Here is a 20,015-nt window from a genome sequence, read left to right as displayed (position 1 = left end):
TTACCTCGCCAAGCACAAGGCCCTGAGTTTGATCCCCAATACCACAAAATTTAAAAAAGAAAAAGAAAAAGGCACTAGAGAAAAAGGCTACTTAAAGGTCACGGAGAGCACTCCTCTCACAAGCCAAAGAATCCCTGAAGTGCACACCTTTTGCACTGAGTTACCTCTACCACGGTCTCTATATCACCACTGCCCAGGAGTTCCTGTTACAGGACTCCTTAAATAAACACTTGTTGAAGGAACAAGCCATCTCTGCCCACTCTAAATGACCCCCTCTGTCCAGACACAGCAGCCAGAGCTTTCAACTTTGCTAGCCCAGAGCCCGAAGCATAGCGTCCAAAGCATTTCCATGGTCCACCTCCTCACAGGCACCTCTTTACCTTGCAGGAGGGTGTAGCCTCCTTGGGGACAAGATCAACGACCATTTATTGAGCAACTACTATGTGTTCTATCCACAGGTCAAGGCTCTCCCGAGGCCAGACAGGAGAATAAGACCCCACACCCTGACATGGAGCAATACACTTTCAGCAGCAAGAGGGGTTGGCAAACTTTTTGATCTTTGCCAATCTGGTAGGTTAAAAATGGTATTTCCCTGTGGTTTAAATTGACAGTTTTCTTATTATAAACGGAGCTCTGAATCTTTTTAAATGTTTAAGATCCCACTAGTATTTCTTTTTCTGGCTCCATTTCTGTCCTTTGCACATGGGATATATTCAAAATATCTAACCACAAGTGTGGCACCAACCAATCAGAGAGGGTACTGGCCTTGGGCAGGGCAGGCATCCCAAGTGGGTGTGGCTGAGCCTCCACCCAGTCTTTGTCCTGTTTTCCTACTGATTTATTGGCTATTTTCTTAGTGTTTGTTGGAACGCCTTACACTTTTAAGGAACATATTTTTGCTTGTGATGTGTGTCATTGCTTTGATTTATTACAGTTGGTGCAATGCAGATTTTGTTTTATATATAGTTGAATGTTCTAGTCTTCAGTTTTATGGCTTCTTGGATTTGGGGTTATATTTAGAGAGGCCTTCCTCACTCTGATTCTATTAAATTGAAATTTTCAAAATCTCTCCTATGTTTTCTTTTAGTATTTTTAAGTTTTCTTTTTCTGTTTAGATTTCTGGCCCATTTGGGATTTATTTGGCATCAGGAATGAGGAAGGGATCCAATTTCCTTTTTTCAGAGACTACCCCTTCTTCCTGATCCCAATTCCTAAGCTATCTGTCTGACCCACACTGATTCGCAAAGACATCTTTCCCCTACACCAAGTTTGCAGATGGACTTGGGTCCACTTCCGGACCCTCTGCCATTTCCCTGGTCCACCTAGAACAAACTGATCTGGCTGCCATACACATCCACCTTCCCTGCCAAAATGTTCCTTCTGGCCTTGCATGCCAATTTTTTATTACAAACTTTAGACAACTTATCCATTTCAAAGTAAACCCTACAGTTATTTCCACCGGGTAACATTAGGTTAATGGAGGGGAAAGTGACCTTTTGATGACTCTGAATCTTTGTACCTAAGCATAAGGCCTGCCTTTTTATTTGACTTCTCCTTGTCCCCAGTGGCTGACTTCGTCCCCTCCATACATGTGAATGGCCCTCACTGAGTTGGCTCCCTGGTTTCTGCAGATTTTGGTGCTAACTCATGGGGCCACCTCTCACTCCGTGCTTTCTAACTGGACACTCTCTGCCTGTGGGACAGCTCTTCGTGTGGGGTATTAATTGTGCACACGCCCCACGGGCAGAAAGACTGCGTCCTGCACCTGTGTGCTTGGCAGCACAGCTCCCAGCGCTGGCCCCGGCCCCACTCTGCATCACCCGGATGGAGCCAGGACAAGGGGTACCCCCAGCCAGGAAGGCAGGGAGGACCTCCCACACCGCTGGAGCAAGAAAGGGGGGCCTGCGCTGGCTCACAAAGGCGGGCGCTGGCCAGCCGACAGACAGGAGTGAGGCTGGCAAGGGTGCCAGCCTTCACGCAGCCCCAGCCCTGTAATTGGGACCCACAGGTCACTCTGGCCACAGCTGAATAAACCAGGGTGTAATTAACTTTCCACTCGGCTTTTTACGCAGCAGCATCTCACCTTTGCCAGAAAAGGAGGGTCTGCCTTTGAGAGGGGCTGGGAGCACGCCTCAGTCCCAGGTTTCACTAAGGGGCAGCAAAGGAGGAACAGCAAAATTAATCCCTGGGGAACACACTTTCTGCTGTTGCTATTTGAACAAAATCCTTTTTTTTTTTTTTTTTTTTTTTTTTTTTTAAGTTGAGCATTCAAAAAAGATACATCTGGAGTTTAGTTTGGAACCTTCACAGTCCCCAACCTGTGTTCTCCTGGAGAGCCATTCACACCTCAAGTCTCCCCTTTACTTACAAGCTCAGTGACTTTGAGAGACATTCCCTCACCCTCTGAGCCTCAGTTGACCACTGCGTAAATTGGGAGTGAACATACAAAACACTGCCTCCCTGCTGCGATGTGAAGACCGCGTGAGAAGATTCGTTCAACGAGCACGTCTTAAGCATCACTGCGTGCCCGGTGCCGGACTAGGACATAACAGGGAACAAAGCAGACACGGCTCTGGTCTTCACGAAGTTCCACAGTCATGAGGGAGATGGTAACAAACACATTAAAAACCACTGCAGAGCTGGGCACAGTGGCACAGGTCTGTAATCCCAGTGACCTGAGAGGCTGAGGCAGGAGGACTGCAAGTTCAAGGGCAGACTCAGCAACTTAGCAAAACCCTGTCTCAAAATAAAAAATAAAAAGGCCTGGGATGTGGCTCAGTGGTTAAGCCCCTCTGGGTTCAATCCCTGGTTTAAAAAAAAAAAAAAAAAAAAAAAAAACTGCAGAATAATTAAAGAACCTGCTGAGGGCCGTGGGCGGTGTGGGCACAGGGGCTGCAGAGAGCAATCAGGAAGGGCTACAGAGTCATGGTCCAGGCAGAGTACCACATGCCCAGTATGCAGTAAGCACTAACTAAATGAAGAATGGAAGAACTACAGCCCATACGACAGTGAGGAGGAGGGAGAACCTGCTTACACATCGGCCCCTAGCACCGACCACCAGTCTCTGGAGGGCAGCAGGAACCTCGCCTGCTTCCCAGTTGCCCCTCTCTGCCCAGCAGGAGCCTGGCTTGAGTCCTAGAACTGGGAATAATGGCTGAAGGGAAGAAACCAAAGCTCAGCTCCAGTTTGGAGCTGAAGGCGGTTCCTGTTCCTCAGGGCAAGTGCTCGGAGCCCAGCATTACAGCCCTCGGTCTTTCTACAGAGTCTCCTCGGCCTCGCCCTCCCTGTAACAGCAACAACAACAACAAAGATGCCAGTCATCCTTCAGTAAAGAGACTACAGACCTCCAAAAGCCATCAGGTTGCTCAGCCCTGGGGACTGGGCACACCCCAGGACCGGCACAGCGCAGACCCCTGCTGACAGCCCACTGCGGACACAATTAGAAGTGTCACTGGAAGAGTCGGGTCTAAACACTGTGACAGCGTGTGTGGAGCACCCAGCATCCTCGGGCAGTCAGCCTCATTAATTTAGGCCAAAGTGGCGGTCAGTCTGAATCACAGACTATCCTTAAAAGGTGGTATTTGTACCAGGAAGTGATAAAACATTCTATCTGAATCCAGACTAAAGGTCCATGGGTGACCAGCTTCAATGAGCACATAAAAGATTGGAATCAGCCCATGGGTAAATCAAACCTGTGTCTATGGTGCCTGGGGCAGTTCCCAGAGACACTTTCTGAAGTCGTTGAAGTCCTCCGGGTTTCCAGAAGACGGTAAAAAACACCCCCTACAACCATTTACTGAGCTCAAATTTGTGTGGCCAACGCCACAAATCGTGTCAAGACCAACGTCAGCCTATTCCCTGTTCCAACATTATTTGAGATGGCGGAACCTGAATTAACGAGGACTTTCTATCCTCGGCAATTCAGACTGCCACGGAATCCATTTCCTGACCTGGTGCCCACAAACAATGTCTCCATTAGGCACAGCCAAGCCCAGCATGCTCAGTGCATCAGCCTTATCTCTCTGTGCAAAAACCCCCACCTATGGGCTCTCAGTCCAAATTTGGCATGTTTAGAGGACAGGGACACATACCAGCCACCCAAGCTTGCTCTCTGAGTATTACTGTTTGAAAGACAGTCAGGCACAATGGCACATGTGACTGAGGTAAGAGGATCACAAGTTCAAGGCCAGCCTCTGCAACCTAGTGAGACCCTGTCTCAAAATAAAAAAAAAATTTAAAAGACTGGGGAGGTAGCTCAGTGGTAAAACACCCTGGGTTCAATCCCCAGACCAAAGAGGAAGGAAGGAAAAAAGAAAGAAAGGAAGGAAGGGAGGGAGAAAAGAGGGAGGGAGTGGGGGAGGGAGGGAGGAAGGGAGGGAGGGAGGAAAGGAAGGAAGGAAGGAAGGAAGGAAGATGGAGAAGACCGAAGAGCAATGTGGAAATCCATTTGGAAAAGGTTAAGTGCCAACTGCAGAATATCGAATGGCATGTGCTCACAACTCCAAGCATGTCAACCTTGGTTATCCGGTGGGTGGGGGTGGGGGGAAGCAAGAAGAATCACACAGTGGTTGGGGACATGATTTTTGCTTGTTTCATTTCAGCAATGCTTGGTACCTTCAAATGTTGGTTTTTCCTAAGACACAAATGGGAGAGAGACAGAGGAGGGAGCCCGCCTTGATGGAGGTACCTGAGTTCTTGGAGTCCACTCTGTGACAACTATGGGCCCAGCGCTGCCCTTCCCTCTGCAGAGCGACAGAGGGGGCTGCCAGCTCCCACTGGAAATGAGGACTCTTCCGCATCGAGGCCCAGCTCTTAGGAATCCGGAATGAGGTTCCTCCTTCCATAGTGAGCTCCCCTCCTAGAAAGTCTCCAAACCTTGCAGCTGCTCTCCTGGGTTCTGAGGGAAGCAGGCACTTCCCCCACCACTACTGCCTCCCAGGTGGCCACAGAGAGTCCAGAGGTCACTCTGCCATCCAAGTGGTTTGTTCAGTACCAGGGATGGAACCCAAAGGCGCTTAACCACCGAGTCGCATTGCCAGCCCTTTTTAATATTTTGTACCTCGATCCTGCCTCAGCCTCCCGAGTCACTGGGACTGCAGGCATGCGCATCCAGCAGCCAGGCGATTTTTAAAAACTGTAGGTAGGGAGATGGGGTGGGAGGGGGGAAGTGCTTGGAGTGATACTGGCCAACTTATATTGTGTACTGTGTGCATGTGTGAATACGTCGCAACGAATCCCATCAGGATGTTCAACCCTAAGGCACCCCAAAAAAAAAAAAAAAAAAGCCCACTACATTCCAGATTGCCTCTCATAAACACACACCACCCCAGCCCACCACACAGTCCTGCTCCTACACACCAACAGCACGGAAGGATGACCTCCGGGCACCTTCCAGCAGTGACAGTCTCTGCAGGGGACAGGAGTCATTCACACCCAAGACCACCATTCTAGGAAGGGCACACAGCTAAAAGGGCAGACCCCAAATTCCTGACAGCACAGAAGACCCCGCCCAGCTGGCAGACCATGATATGGTGAAATATATATTTGGTCTCCAGCCTCCTGGGAGCCAGAGAAGGGCTGAAGATCACAGTGATCAACAGTGGCCAAAAATCCAATCAATCATGGCTGTGTAGGGAAGCCTCCATAGAAACCCAAAAGAGGGACAGGGTTCAGAGAGCTCGGGAGAGTAGAATGCACGGCAGTCCTTGGAGGGCAGCCTGCCCACAGGTGGTCCGGAAGCTCGCACCCTGCGCCACGGGCCTGCCCTACCTTTGTAATGACTAGTGAAGGCAGGTGTTTCCCTGAGTCCTCTGAGCCATTCCAGCAAATTAGTCAAATGGGGGTGGGGGCTGGGAGGAGCCCCATTCATCAGAAGCCAGGTCACACCTAAAGCGTGAAGAGGGGCAGACTTGGGGAGAAGCCCTCACCTTGTGGGCTAAGGCTATTCCAGGTAGAGAGGATCACAACTGAGTGAAATCAGAAGACACCACACTGGTGTCCACTGCAGAAGTGACGTGCTGACAGGGAGAAATCCCCGCACGGTTAGTCACAGAGTGCTCCGGGTGAACTGCTGAGTGAGGGAAGAAAAAAGCACAGATTTTTTAAAATTTTATTTTCAGACAGACCCTTCCTCCAAGCATAAGATTCATTTGTTCCCAGAAACCTGTGCTGGTCCCCACAGCCTGCCCAGACTGAGTTGAGCATGGCCCTCCCTGATATGTCTTTTTGGACTATCAAGTGTCCATCTTTCCTTGAAAGGGATGCTTCAGGAGGGCAACAATGTCCACCTGCATTATCCCTACCTGTGTCTAGCAGGTAGCAGGGCTAACAACCTCTGTGAAAGGCCAATGTCGCATCCAGCGAACCACAGGTCTGTCGTGAGAGGGACCACTGTTGCTCCCCCCACCCCCCATAGATGCTTCACCACAGAGCCACATCCCCGGCCCTCTTTATTTATTTATTTATTTTATTTAGAGACAGTGTCTTGGCAGGTTGCCTAGAGCCACACTGCACTGCTGAGGCTAGCCTCCAACTTGCGATCCTCCTGCCTCAGCCGCCCGAATTGCTGGGATTTCACTACTGCATGTTTATATTAGTTCCAATATAAAAACAGAAGCCAGTTTTCAAACATCTTATACTCAAGCCCAAGGTATAAAACAGAAGTTATCAGGCGGTTATCTCAGACTGGATGGGACATCAGAGCATCTCAGTCTGACAGACCCCAATACTCACACCCCCAACACATACAACAGCCTCAGAGACACCCTGAGATGAAGACGGAACACGAGGGGACACCGGAAGGGCATGGAGGCGTCCTTGGAAGGGAACTGTTTGGAGTCACACACACGCAATTCCCAGCAGTCCGCCCTGGCTCAGGTAATCCTAAGAACTTAAGTCCTGGGGGAAGCACTCCTCACATGACGGGGTCCATGTCAGGGAGACTCTTTCAGACTAGGTCACACCTTCACCGGGCAGTAATGAATTTCTCAGGGATGTTATTAGGTGAGGTCGTTTCTCATACTCTTTCAAGGAATTTCTGACTCCCTTCCAATGCTCCAGGGCTTGGGGATATTCCTGGCTCCTCTGTCCCCACGGAGGTCGTTAGTGGGGTCCTGTTAGGAAGCAGGCAAGACTATCAGCAGAAACCACCGCATCGATAAGGATGGCACAAACGGGACTGCCATGGATTTCAGCCAAAGTCGGAAGCTGCTGAGAAAAGAGTCTGCCTCTGGGAAGAGAAGCCTACCCCAGGAAGAAGCACAATCAACTACCATTCCCTATGCACAGACCCTACTACATGCAGCCCCAAAATCTCCCGGTTTCCCTTTTCCACCTAGAAGCACTACCATGTTCAAAAGTGTGCTTGGAAGACACAGAAAGAGTTCAATTCTGAAGAGCCGGAGGAAAGAACAGCCGCAGGGGTGATGCAGGTGAGGTTCGCTCCAGGAGCCACATAGACCGGAGAGAGACCTACTGAGCAGAGTCGGGCTGGCTCTCAGGACCACATAGAGTGGTCTCACTGGCTCTTAGAGAATAAAGAGAATAACCTTTAATTAGAAGATCAGTGAGTTGATTGTTTTTTAAAAAAATCAGCAACTACATTCCATTCTTTTACGGTTAAATTCCACCTCAATGCTGGGTTAAATTAAGAAACACACCAGTGTCTATTATTTTCTCAAGCAAGATGAGGGTCAATAGCCCAGGGTCCTGAAAAGGTCCTAACTTGACCACCAAGTAGCTCTGTGATCTTGGTGGAGCAGAACTTTTCTTTCTTGGTGCCTTGGTATTTGGAGAACTGAAAAACATCTTCCAGTTCCAATTTTAAGATTATAAATTCACCATCATCTCTGCCTCTGGTTGAACTATCACAAATTCCAAATGAATGGAGTTTGGATTACTGAGAAACAAAAAGTTCAAAATGGTAAGAGCCCTCTCAGTCTGCTGGGTTTTATATCTCACTTGGTCTAGCCAGGGCTGGCTGGGCAGATACTAATGTCACTAGAGGGCAAGTCATAGTAGCCACCCAAACACTTGGCTTTTCCAAATTTTCAAGATGGCATGAGAAGTAGGGTGAGCAGGAGGGCTGAGTTTCAAGCTACTCCTTATCAGGAAATTTCCCTCCAATTAGGTGACAGGTCCCTTTTACAATACTGGCCTGAGGGTTTCGGCCCTCACCCAAAAGCCAGCATCCAAAGGGTTTCATTAATAACCATGATGGAAGAAGACACATCAGGATAGGTGAAAGGGACATAGATGCTACAGATTCCTCTCTGCAAACTCAGGACCCAGAAATGTGTGATCCCTGTGCTGTGACAGCCACACAGCAAGGAATACACACGTTCTTTAGTTCCCCACCTGCCCCAGACACACACACACACACACACACACACACACACACACACACACACACACACACATACACACACGAGTCTTAAGTGGCTCCTAGTGAAACATGCTCTCCCACACCTCCTCCAAAGCACTAAATACACAGAGAACAGGTCACAGTCAGGTCCTCCCCTTCTCCTACGTAGAGCAGGTCAAGCACAGAGGTAGAACTGCATCCCTTTCTGCACAGGCTCTCCTTGGCTTAGAAATCCTCCTTGTCCCATCACAAGCCCTGCCGCCGAGCTCACTCCTTCATGCAGCGTTCCACACTTAAGCTGCTTAACTTTACACTAACAACCTCTTAATTGCTGGGTTTCCAAAAGGAAATCCAAAAATCTGGGGCGCAGACCCACCCACTATGGCCCAAGTACCACGGAGCACCGTTAAGCAGGGACAGGGGACAGGGCGTCTCTACCCAATTCCTGTCTGCTGGAAAGCTGTTGCTTTTATTTTTAATTTTATTTAAAAGGCGGATACAGGGTACCCAAGACACCACAATAAAATGACATTAACTGTAAAATTACATTATTAATTCTTTAATCTCACTTGAGGCTTCAAGCTGTTGCTATGCCCAATTATCCGTGTAACCACCTGTCAGAATCCCGGTGCTATTTAGCATTACCTCCAGGACAGCGGTGGGCCCGGTGGTCCGTCAGGTCTGCCAGAGACTCGAAGTCCTGCTGACAGTGATCGCAGGTGTAAATTGACTCATCCTCCATGTCTTCATCGTCCTCATTTCTCTCCTCTTGACTTGTCACGCTGTTCCTGTCTTCCAGCGCCCGGCTGGTTTTCCGATCACTCTCCGGCTCTCCTTCTAGGCCTCCTGCCAACAGGAAGAATACAGTCCATGTCAGCTGACGGGGTCTTGGGAAAGGGTTTTAAAAGAATTGCCCGGCATTTATTAAGATACATTTAATTACTCCACCTCCCGGGGTCCATTATTCTTGACACCTCTCAGTATATTAATATATGGGGTTTTTTTGTAGCATGTGGTGCCATAATTCTCAACTAGATTCTTTAATTCATGGCACAAATCTTCTAGGGGGATTACTTGTCATCTTTCCTCCGTGCATGGCTGCTGGGGGTCATGACCCCTCAGGGAGGTGAAAACACTGTAGCATTTGTGTCCTAAAAAACCAATTCTGTTCCAGCCTCTACAGAGCTCCCACCAGCTGCTCCTAGCACACCTCGACTTGTAGCTTCCCCCCAAACCTTGCAGTTTAGAGCTGGGAGACCTCTTAGCCGTGTTCACCCTCCACACAAGCCTCCCAGTGTGGCCATGTTGGTTCAGCTCCTGGCAAAGATGTTCTGACTATGGAATAAAGATGTGCACGTGTGCTTAAAGGACCCTGGCGTCAAACTGCAAACTTAGACACATCTAACCTCTCACCTGTGACCAGAGAGCTGCCTAGAGAGTGAGAGTCAGGCGTAGAACGATTGGATCGATTTCTTTGAAATAAAATACCTACTGTGTGCTTAGCACTGTGCATGTGAGTGGCTCATCTGTAAACACAAGTGATTAACACTCGGTACAGCAGTGCACATCTGTAATCCCAGCAGCTTGGGCAGAAGGATCGTGAGTTCAAAGCCAGCCTGAGCCACTTACTGAGGCCCTAATAAGCAACTTAGCAAGACCCTGTCTCTAAATATATACGAAAGGGCTGGGGATATGGCTCAGTGGTTAAGTGCCTTGGGTTCAATTCCCAGTACAAAAAAAAAAAAAAAAAAACCCACGGTAACTATAACATATAGAATATATCAATAATCCTAATAAATGCCAGCAGAGTAAAACTGCCCATTAAAATACAAGCACCTGTAGATTTGAAAATCAAAGTGTGTGTTGTCTCTTCCCAAACACACTCATCCTGGAAAACAGATCCCAGAACTAGCAGCACTGAGTTAAGTCAAACAAAGAGATCTCTACTGTGCATAAATATGTTTGTGCAAATCCATATGCAGAAGTGCATGCCCATGTGTGCATGTCTGTGCAGGCGATACATGTATGCCTGCATGCCCATCGCTTGCAGTTACAGAAAAAGGCTTAGCATACAACCTTTAAATGCCCAAGAGCAGGTCACCAAAGCAAAAAAGACAAAACTAAGAACACATTCAATTCAAGGCAGAAACCACAATCCTATAAATATTTCAATTTAGAAACAGATAATGTTATAAGGGCTCTATTTCTCCCGTCTGCGCAGAACACGCGCTTCCAAGCACCCGACATCAAGAACCCGGGAGCACAAATCAGCTCATCGGAGAGCCAGCTGCTGCCTTCCGTGGCGGGGAACGGGGTGAGCCACGCCGCAGAGGCAGTAAAAATCAATGTTTCCATTTGTGGCCCATCAAAACATCTCTCTTCTTACCAATTAAGGGATGTACAATTTTTAGGTTCTTTTATTATCAGAACAAGCCAACTCCCAGCAATACAGAAATCCCATTAAAAGCCAGGCAGCATATTTATCTCAGGGAATCTGATCTGCTGGGGTGGCAATGGCAAGAAAGAGAAAGCCAAAGAAATGAGAAACATCATTTGGACTCTTTGATGTTATAAGTCATCACCCAACCTTGATTACATAGTCAAGCACCGTCCCTGAAATTCCTAGTTTACTGTCTCTTCCCTTAATAATAAAAAAAATATATTCTGTAGAGAATTTAAAAAGAATCATAATTCCAGCTTTATCTACTACACTGACTCTCCAGATAATGTTATATTCCACACCACGCTTGTGCTATTTTACTTAACACACAATTTAATAGACATATTTAAATTATCTGCCCCCCCTGCCATATTTACTTGGCAGCACTCTCTATAATAGTTCATCTAATCCACAACTAGAACCACAAACGCTACAATGTATTTGATCTCTTTAAATCTGGTACATCCTGTTGACTCGGGAGTAGATAAATCAGAATGTCAACTCTCGGGTTTTTATAAGGCAAAAACCCATAAAGTCGTCCAAGAGTATAAATCTGTTTTAAGGAACTGTCACCTCCCCTACAGCTGGCTACTAATGGGAAGGCAGGGTGGCTGTGCAGACAGGGCCGGGAGAGGAGAGGAGGGCAAAGGGGCAGAGGTAGAGCCTGTGCGGGGCAGACAAAGGCCTGGACCTCAACATCTGGGCTGGCAGAGGGTCACAAGCTCAGCCGGCCTAACCCCCAGGAAGGTGCAGTCAGAGAGGGAGAAGTCAGCGGCCGGCATAAGTTCTGAGGTACGGGACTTCCCTGACAACCCAGTGCCCAAGGCCCCTCTGCTGACCAAAAACTCAGGACCTGGAGAATAGGATCTGCCCGGCACTTTTATGCCCAACGGTATTTGAACTTCATCAAAAGGAGAAAGATATTTTTCCATTTGCAGATGGAAACACTGAGGCTCTGCAAGGTCGCCCAAAGCTGTGAAAGGCACGGAAGCCATGCACTCTGCTATTAATCACGCAGTCCACCTTCCGCCTGCCGGGGACGCCAGCTCTCTGAGGCCAGGCACGCAGGAGTTCTGAGATCAGGAAGGCAGCCTTCCTGGGTGGAGCACTCTGTTGTCTCCTCTTTCCTGGGCTCAACCTCAGTAGTTGCAGGAAGACCCTAAGGACCAAAGGACTGGACCTTCCTTACTCCTTTGACCCAGCCCCATCAGGACAGGCCTTGCCTGTCCCACATCCACCCTGTCCAGCTGCAGAGGTCTCCCTGGTCACTGTCCTGAGGCTAAATGTGACCTAAGCAAGCACAGAGGAGGTGAGCCCAAAGGCAGAGCACCTGGCCCTGTCTAAATCCCCATCCGAGGTGCTGCCTGGTGTCTCCAACACAGTGACCCCTGATCCTCAACTGCAGTTGACCTGCTGGCCCCTCCAGTTATCCAGGGGCCAACAAAGCAAAGTCTTCAGGCTGGGAAAAGGTGGCCAGCTCATCTCTGTTCTGTTGTGGCCTTGAGGCTGCAAGTGTCTTCCTGAAAGCACACCCCCAGTCCTCCAGGGAACTGTCTGCAGCAGAGGACTCACTCAGGGAAGGCCCGAGCTAAACAGATTTCCGATCAGAGCCCTCTCGCTCAAGGCCACATGCAGGGGACAGGAAACCACACCAGGGCGGAAATCACTGGCCTCCCCATCCAGGAGACAAACCTCCCTAGCTGCCTGACTCAAGCCCCACCCTGGACAACTCACAGCGTGTGGCCGACCTGCACAGGTCCAGCCCTTTGCTCAGGCCCCACCAAAGCAGCCAGCTTCAGCTGAGCGCTCCCTGTATCCCGGGCGCCTCAAGCACAACCAACCAGGCAGCCCTATGAACTGTCCCCATTTTACAGGTAAGGTCAGAAGGGAGGTGGCAGGGCCAGGTTTCAAGCCCAGGTACATTTAACTCTTAACCACACTGTCACACCATCTCCCACAGCAGACATTCAATGGGGATGGTGGGGAGCCAAGTGTTAGGGAATAGTCATGGAGGCAGAGGGCTGTCGTGGCCCCTAAAGTCCCACAAGGCTCCTGCTGCCCTCTCTGCCTTACCCCTGTCTACACAGCCACTCAGACCCTCTTTCAATTCCTTGAACTGCCGAGGGCTGACCACTCCTGCTCCCTGCCAGAAAGGGTTCCTCCACTTTCCCCCCACCCCCGACTCAGATTCCCACAGGCCTGAGCTCCACTGGCACTTGGGTTTCCTCTCCCCATCACCGTTGCAGTCGGTGCACGGGGCACCATGTGGCCTCATACTTCTGTGGGCTAATTTGTTTACTCTGTCTCACTGTGGCAGTCTGCATTTTCCAGAGATGACCCCGAGATTTCCCATCCCACCTCTTCTGCAGTGAACCCCTGCCTCCCATCAAGAAGAGGGATCTAATTCACCTCCACGATTTCCTTCTGGGCTGTTCAGCAAGGTGACTCTCTAGACCAATGAAACACAATGTAAGTGACGTTCAAGGTGTCTGAGACTAGGTCAGAAGAAGTCTCCTGGTCTCTTGGGATGTTCCCCCTGGGAACCTAGCTACCAGACTAAAAGGAGCGCAAGTCACATGGAGAGAGCACATACAGATGTTCCAGTTGGCAGTCCCAGCTGGGCTCCCAGCCTCCAGCACCAACTGCCAGTCATGGGAGTGTGCCACCTTGGACATCCAGCCCAGATGAGTCTTCAGCTGTCAGCAACCCCAATCACTGTACAAGGAACACCAAGTGAGACTGCCAACAATACCAGTCAGTCTAGGGAACAGTAAGAAACAGTAAGAGACTGTCACTTTAGACCACTAAGTTCGGGGTGGTTTGCCACACAGCAATAGCTGGCCAGAGCACTCCCCGCCAGACTGCAAGCTCTGTGGGGGTGGGGGGCATCTGCTTCTGCTCAGTACCATCCCCCAACCTGGGGCTAAGTGAATAGATTAGTTTCAAAGAAGTGGGTCTCCATATCCACACATATCGGAGCAAGAAGAAAGGTGGATTTACAGCACCCTTGATTGTCAGATGGAAGACTTAGGTGAACCATATGAAGACACCATCTTTTTAGGTCACAAAAGTCAGATATTGGCAATCTCCCATGGTTCAGCCTAATAGATGATGAGGCTATTCTGACCTGCCAGCTTCTTCCTGAAACCAGGAGGAAAAAAGCACACCCATATTAGTGGACCCCCAACACCACTCCCTGTACCACCAAGTCCATGAACCCAACGTGCTAGCTTGGAAGGCTTCCTGTGAGCAAAGAGGCAACCCAAAACCTTCTGCCAGCACTGCTTTTCATGAGAAAGCACATTTTCCCAGCACGCTAAGCCACCATCCTGAAGAAAGAGCTTCTACCCAAGATGACAGTAAGAGGAAAGTCAGTGGGACTCTGCAGAAAGGGCTGTGCAGCCAGAGAAGGGACCCATGCCTTCCTGAGGCAAGGGTCGGCATCAACCTTGCCAGGGATGCCAGAAGGTGGCCCAGCCTCCCCATGCAGGTGAAGGTGATGCTTCCAGGTACTATTTTATGTCTATATCACCCCATCTCCATCGTCACAGAAACCCTATGGGGTAGGTCCAATGGATACCTCCACTTTCAGATGGGGAAACAAATCAAGCCTCAGGAATACCTGCAAGGCCCACACTAGGAAAGACACAGGTGGGCCTGAACCTGGTCTTCTGCTTGCATATCCCCACCTCACCACTATGCTGCCTACAGGCAAAGGGGGCCTGCTGGAGACAGGGCTATAGAGGACCGCTGGCCAAGTCCAGTACCAGGGAAATGGGGAAAGGGGAGAGGGCCCAGGCAGCCAGGCTGCCCACAAGCTGCCAGGTCTGGGAACAGGACACTTCCTACCTCCAGGTCATGAGGGCCAGCTGAGAGACTCAGCCACAAACATTAGTGAGTGCCCCTCTGGCCCTGATCCAGTCAGTTCTTATATGAGAGTCTCACTTGGGGGTGCCTCTTCCCCTCCTTGGAGGTACCATGGGAATCAGTTAGCAGGCATGGAGCCCTGGGAATCCTGAGAACCTCCCAAGGACCTTTGGGGGTCCTGTCTTTGGAGGCTCAGGGCTGACTATCCACACAGTGGAGGCAGGAGGCCAGGAGCAGCTTCCCTCTCCCCAGGATAGAGAAAACAAGGGCAGAACTTGAAAAGCGTGAGACACACCAGGGCGGATAATCCCATACGCTCACCCACTCTTCCCTTCCTTCCTCCCTTCACTCTGCAAATGTTTACTAACCGCTTCGTGTGCCAGCAACAACCCATGCATATTTGCCCTAACTAACAGGGTGTTTCCTGGTCCTATTAATCTTGGTGCCCTCAAAGCCCACACAAAGCCTGGCACAGAAGGAGACTTACTAAATACAAGGTGGCAAAGGAGTGACCAGGTGCAGGAAAGGGTGTTGAAGTGGAGGTACAAGCAATGAGGGAGAGCTCCGTGGTCCCAGGGTGGTCGGGGATCTGGGTTCCAATGATAGCTCTGGTTCCCTCCAGCCCCTGCCACGAAGAACCTAGAGCACGCTGGGTCTCCTGCCTGAGCCTCTGATGCCTGCCATGTCCATCAGGAGCTGATCATGGTGGACAGCATCCCCACCAACTGCACCAACTGGGGGTGAGTGATGCCTGAAAGGACGGCCAGTCACAGGACAAGCACAGTTAAGCCCCACACAAACAAGTGCCAGAGCCTCGGGGGGTTTCAAGGAGCCCAGAGCAGGCCAGATCAGGGGAAGGCGGGGGCAGAAGGCTTCAGGGGCGCGGGTGGTGCCTGCAGCAGGGAGAAGGGCCAGAACCAGGAATGGTGACAGGGGCAAGTGGGGAGGCGGCCTGGGAGAGCCAGCAGGTCCTGGGAAGGCTGCCCCACTTCACCCTTCTTCTCCCAGTCAGACCCGGAAGGGAGACCGCGCTTTCCACCTGTGCAGAAAGCGGAACCACCTGGTGGTGAATTCTAGACATGTCCAGAGGCTGATGAGAGAGCTGAACCATACAGGAAGCACCAGAGAACTGGCATAGGGTCCAGCAGGACCAAAGCCGTCGGGATAAAGATGGTCACTAAATAACAGCCCACACTAACACCGGTCAGCTGGGCTTTCATTCCAGGGACTGTAGGGATGACAGCCGAAGAACAGAAAAGAATCACAGACTTTTGTCCACGAAAAACCCACATTCCACCGTTCAGTAACAGGAGACCTTGGACAAGTCCCTCACCCTCTCTGAGACTCATTTAATCACGTCAAATTATTTTAATGAGGTAATAAATACAAAGCCTGACACCTGGCTCATAATGCAACTTGCTGCTATTATCCAACCAAATTCATGCAGCATCATGACACAGACAAGTCATACTGCAAGAGAGGTCTACCAGGAGGCCTGGCGAGCTCCTGAGGATGAAGACGAGGAAAGTCAGGGCACGTGCCCCTTTGAAAGGCACAAAAATATCCACACAGACCCACCTCCCGAAGTAAACTCCACTTTGCCAGAAGAAAACTCTAGGTTAGAGTCCAAGGTGTTCCCTTCCAGGCTGTGCAGACTTCAGGATGTCACAAGTCTGAAAGAACAGGACCTGGGTCTGCATAGACAGGCCCTGTGCCTGGGCTGGGGGAGATGGCATGGAAATATTTACTCCACAATCACCAGCCCACTTCTCCTGTGCTCGCCCCCTATCGGTAGCTGTGGGAAAAACAGCCCGGGAAGAGCCACCGTTCCAAAGAGTTTACACTTTTTTAAAAGAGAAAATGTATACTCCATCCTAACAGCCTGTGTATTTCCTACCAACATATCCCCGGGGGCAAGAAGAACCCTCAGAACCTGGGCACTGGCTGAGCCATAAGCCCACATCCACCTGGACCGTGTTTACAGAGGAAAACCTCTCCACGCACAGTTACTTCCTCCAGAAGCCTGCCTACCCTGGTGGGAGGGACAGGGTCACACTGGGCAAGGAACCTTCAACCCCAATTAGGCACCCTGCTGGGGCATCCATTGCTGGCCCCAAATTCTGAGAGTAAGTCACTGTTCATCTTCAGGTTTAAGCTATTTGTAGTGCAGGCACGGGGGTAGCATTTAACCCTGGGACTAAGGGGTTCTCTTGGCAAAAGAGCTGGAGGCAAATATTTTAACACGTAATGCCATCTACATTTAGCTTTTTAAATAGGGAAGCAACTTCCGGATGGTTGTCTGTGGGGTACTGCTGGCCCCTACCCATGCAGATGGCTCTCTGGATGGAATTTCCAATTAGGATGTTGCACTTGACCTGGGCACATCATAAGCCTCGAGAGGATGTCTCTCCTGACTGGCCACAAGGAACTGAGAATGGCACAATCCTCTCCACAAGGCCCAAGGTTGACCATGGAAATGACTAGAACCTTCCAGAGAACATCACTTTAGTTATCGGGAATTCTAGAACCTGAGGCCAAAAATGATTAGCAGCATAATGGCAACAGCTTCCTCAGACCAGACTGACAGATTCATCTGTACCCTCTGTCTCATGACCTGTGTCCCAGGAAGGAAGATGTTACCATCAGGCCTATTTCACAGAGAGCGAAACAGGCTCAGATGGATGAGTGAACCCGCTGCCACTTAGATAATGAATAGACCAAATCTCACCATGCCCCCCCCATTATACAAATTATCCAAATGCATGGAAAGGGCTTGGGGGCCGACTAAGGGCAGGAGGGAGATGCAGAGGCCCAGAGAGTGTGGCCCCTGCTAACCACTCCACACCCTGTAGAAATGCCATGCCCTGAGAGACCACAGCGGCTGTTTGTTCTTAAAGAAGGAAATCTCTATTTTTATGTAAAAATCTCTAGATTTCAAAATGTTAACTTCAAGTTTTAAGGAATACAGCATACACCAAACAGTACACCCTGGAGTGCTAGAAGCAGCCTGGAGCCACCGGTTGAGAGTCTGCTGGTGACTTCCCCAGCGGGACCCCTCAAGCATGGGGTCATCGGCCCATTACATTAGAGAGGTTAGCCGGGCAAGAGTGTCCCTGTTTCGAAGATTCAGGACCTAGGTTCCTGTCCACGTCTGCATGACCTTGTCGACTTCCCCTTCTGAGCCTCAGTTTCCTCAGCCAGCACATGAGGACAGTCTTACCAGGCTCATGGGTTACATGAGCTCCACTTTCCAGGTGACCTCTGCATGGATGAACAAACCTCAGCTCCTTACCCCGATGAGACTGACGATCTGTCACGAGCACCCAGCTCTCAGTGGGCGTTCCAGAAATAAAGGAACAAATGGCTCTGCCCTCACCCTGGGTTGTTCAAGAGATCAGCCCACAAAGGCAAAGGGAGGTGCAGCTTCCTCTGCCCACAGCACCCCTGCCTCCAGCTCCCAACCATGACGGGACGGGGATGCGTGGAGAGCAAGAGGGCAGACGAGAGAAGGGGGGTGAGGAGGGGGGACGGAAAGGAGGAAAAGGATGCCATCCAAACGCCCTCACCCCCCCCACACACAAATCCAGTGAGTGGTTAACGGTGACGCTCCTCCAAGCCTCACAGTCTTAATAACACTGATCTCTCCGCGAGAAGTAATGAAGAACGGTTGGACAAAGCCACCCTGGAACCATGAAAATTGTATGCTGTTACTTCCTCGTGACCTCCTGAGGCGGTGACCATTCTGCCCTCTTCGTGCTGTCATGTGTCATCTCTGAGAAGGGGGAGACGGAGAGCAGGGCCGGAGGCAGGCCGGGAGGACGGTGGTCAGGGCCGCATGGGGAGCTCGATAAATCCAGCTAATTTGTGGCCAGAGCCAGAGCCCGACGCTCCTAATTGCTCCTGGTCCTGGCACAGAACTTGAAGCAAGGATACTGGGGTGAAAATCACCCCCTTGTGGTAGCTGCAGAAAGAAAAGCCTCACACGGAAACGAGAAAGAGGGGAGTGGAGGGATGTGTCTCCCCAAAACCAGAACCAGTAGCAGGCTGAGGGAGCTTGGCTCAAGGTCAAAGACAAGCACAGCCCGGGCACACACAGAGCCCAGAGTGCCTGGGCCACAGCACGGCTGCCTGGGCCGGGCCAGGAAGTGCAGTCTCCGGGACTCAGTTGGCCCCATCTGTACATGAAGGCAGAGGCCACGGAGCAGCCCTGTTTAAACAGTGGACCTCAGCGATCTGTCGTGGGGTGGGGCAGAGCTCCGAGCTCGCCCTCCTCACTAAGGAAGCATCACTCCCGCCTGCTGATCCCCACCCCGGGTTCCGCAGGGCAGTGCTTCAGGAAGCGGCGCCGACGTCAAACAGGAAAGCGTACAGAAGTTCACCAGGCCAGCTCCTCCTTGCCCACTCACACGGTCCTCACCCGCGGTGAGTCGGGACCCCCCACGTGAGCTCGGGGACTTGCTGGACACATCTCAGGGGTTTCGTTCACCCCACATCCTCCTCCCTTGCTCCTCGGCATGGGGCCTGAAACAAGGCAGGTGTTCAATAAAATCTGTGAAAGGAATGAGCAAGCCAGGCAGTCTGCCTTTTAAAGACCCGGCCACAGGTCTTGTCTCTGATGAGGAATGAGACAAGGGCAATATAGCCAGGAACAGGGTCCTGGTCCCACCAGCCCAGGATTCAGGGAGCATCTGGTATAGGGAAGTCACCAGTCCCGGCTCCCAGACCTCTCATGTAATCCAGAGGCCAGCTGCTTTTCCCATCCAATGACCCTCCCAACCCAAGACCTCCTTCCTGTCTAGCGTACAGGTGGCCCTAGGAGGCAAGGAGCCCCCCCCCCCTCCAACCACTGAGCAGGGACCGTGTACAGCCTTTAAAAATTAACCAGTTGCCGACATGGAGACAGCCTGGTGTGTGGCTGCATCCTGGGAATTTCGAAATGCCGCCTGGAGCAAAGGGAGCTGGTCTGAGGAAGAGCTAGTCACCTGCTGTCGCTACTGAGGGAAACACTCGGTTTCTAAAAAGGCAGTTCCCACCCAACCCCAGTCCATGTGCTCCCTGGGACCCTAGAGTGTCCCCAGCGCTTAACCTCAACACTTTCTAAGTTCTGCTGGCTTTCTGCAGATTCCCCTCCATCCCCAAGAGGGTGTTTGAAGACCCCCAAGTAGGCTGTAAGACACTCTGGGACGTTTCCTGAATCTCAGCCAATGGACCTCACAACACGCTCAGCTGTAGATACCTGAGGGACTTCAGCACAAGTGAGCCCAGTCTGCAGCCCGAGGCCCCCTTGGGTGGGGTGGGGGTAGATTTTGACGGGAACTGTGCTTGCTGGCCTAGGATGCATGGATA

General features: G+C 50.8%; 1 protein-coding gene across 1 annotated transcript in view; it reads right to left on the bottom strand.

Annotated features, from left to right (window-relative positions):
• Positions 1-20,015, bottom strand: part of ZNF423 (zinc finger protein 423) — a 315,284-nt gene that overhangs the window by 200,664 nt on the left and 94,605 nt on the right. Inside the window, exon 3 of the mRNA XM_079117258.1 lies at positions 9,008-9,208. Within this exon, the coding sequence (XP_078973384.1) occupies positions 9,008-9,208 (201 nt within the window). The remainder of the gene's footprint in view (positions 1-9,007; positions 9,209-20,015) is intronic.

This window comes from Sciurus vulgaris, assembly GCF_902686455.1.
Source record: "Sciurus vulgaris genome assembly, chromosome: 17".
In the NCBI taxonomy this organism is placed as follows: domain Eukaryota; kingdom Metazoa; phylum Chordata; class Mammalia; order Rodentia; family Sciuridae; genus Sciurus; species Sciurus vulgaris.
The sequence above is the reverse complement of the archived record's forward strand: the minus strand, read 5'-3'. Positions and strand labels throughout refer to the sequence as shown.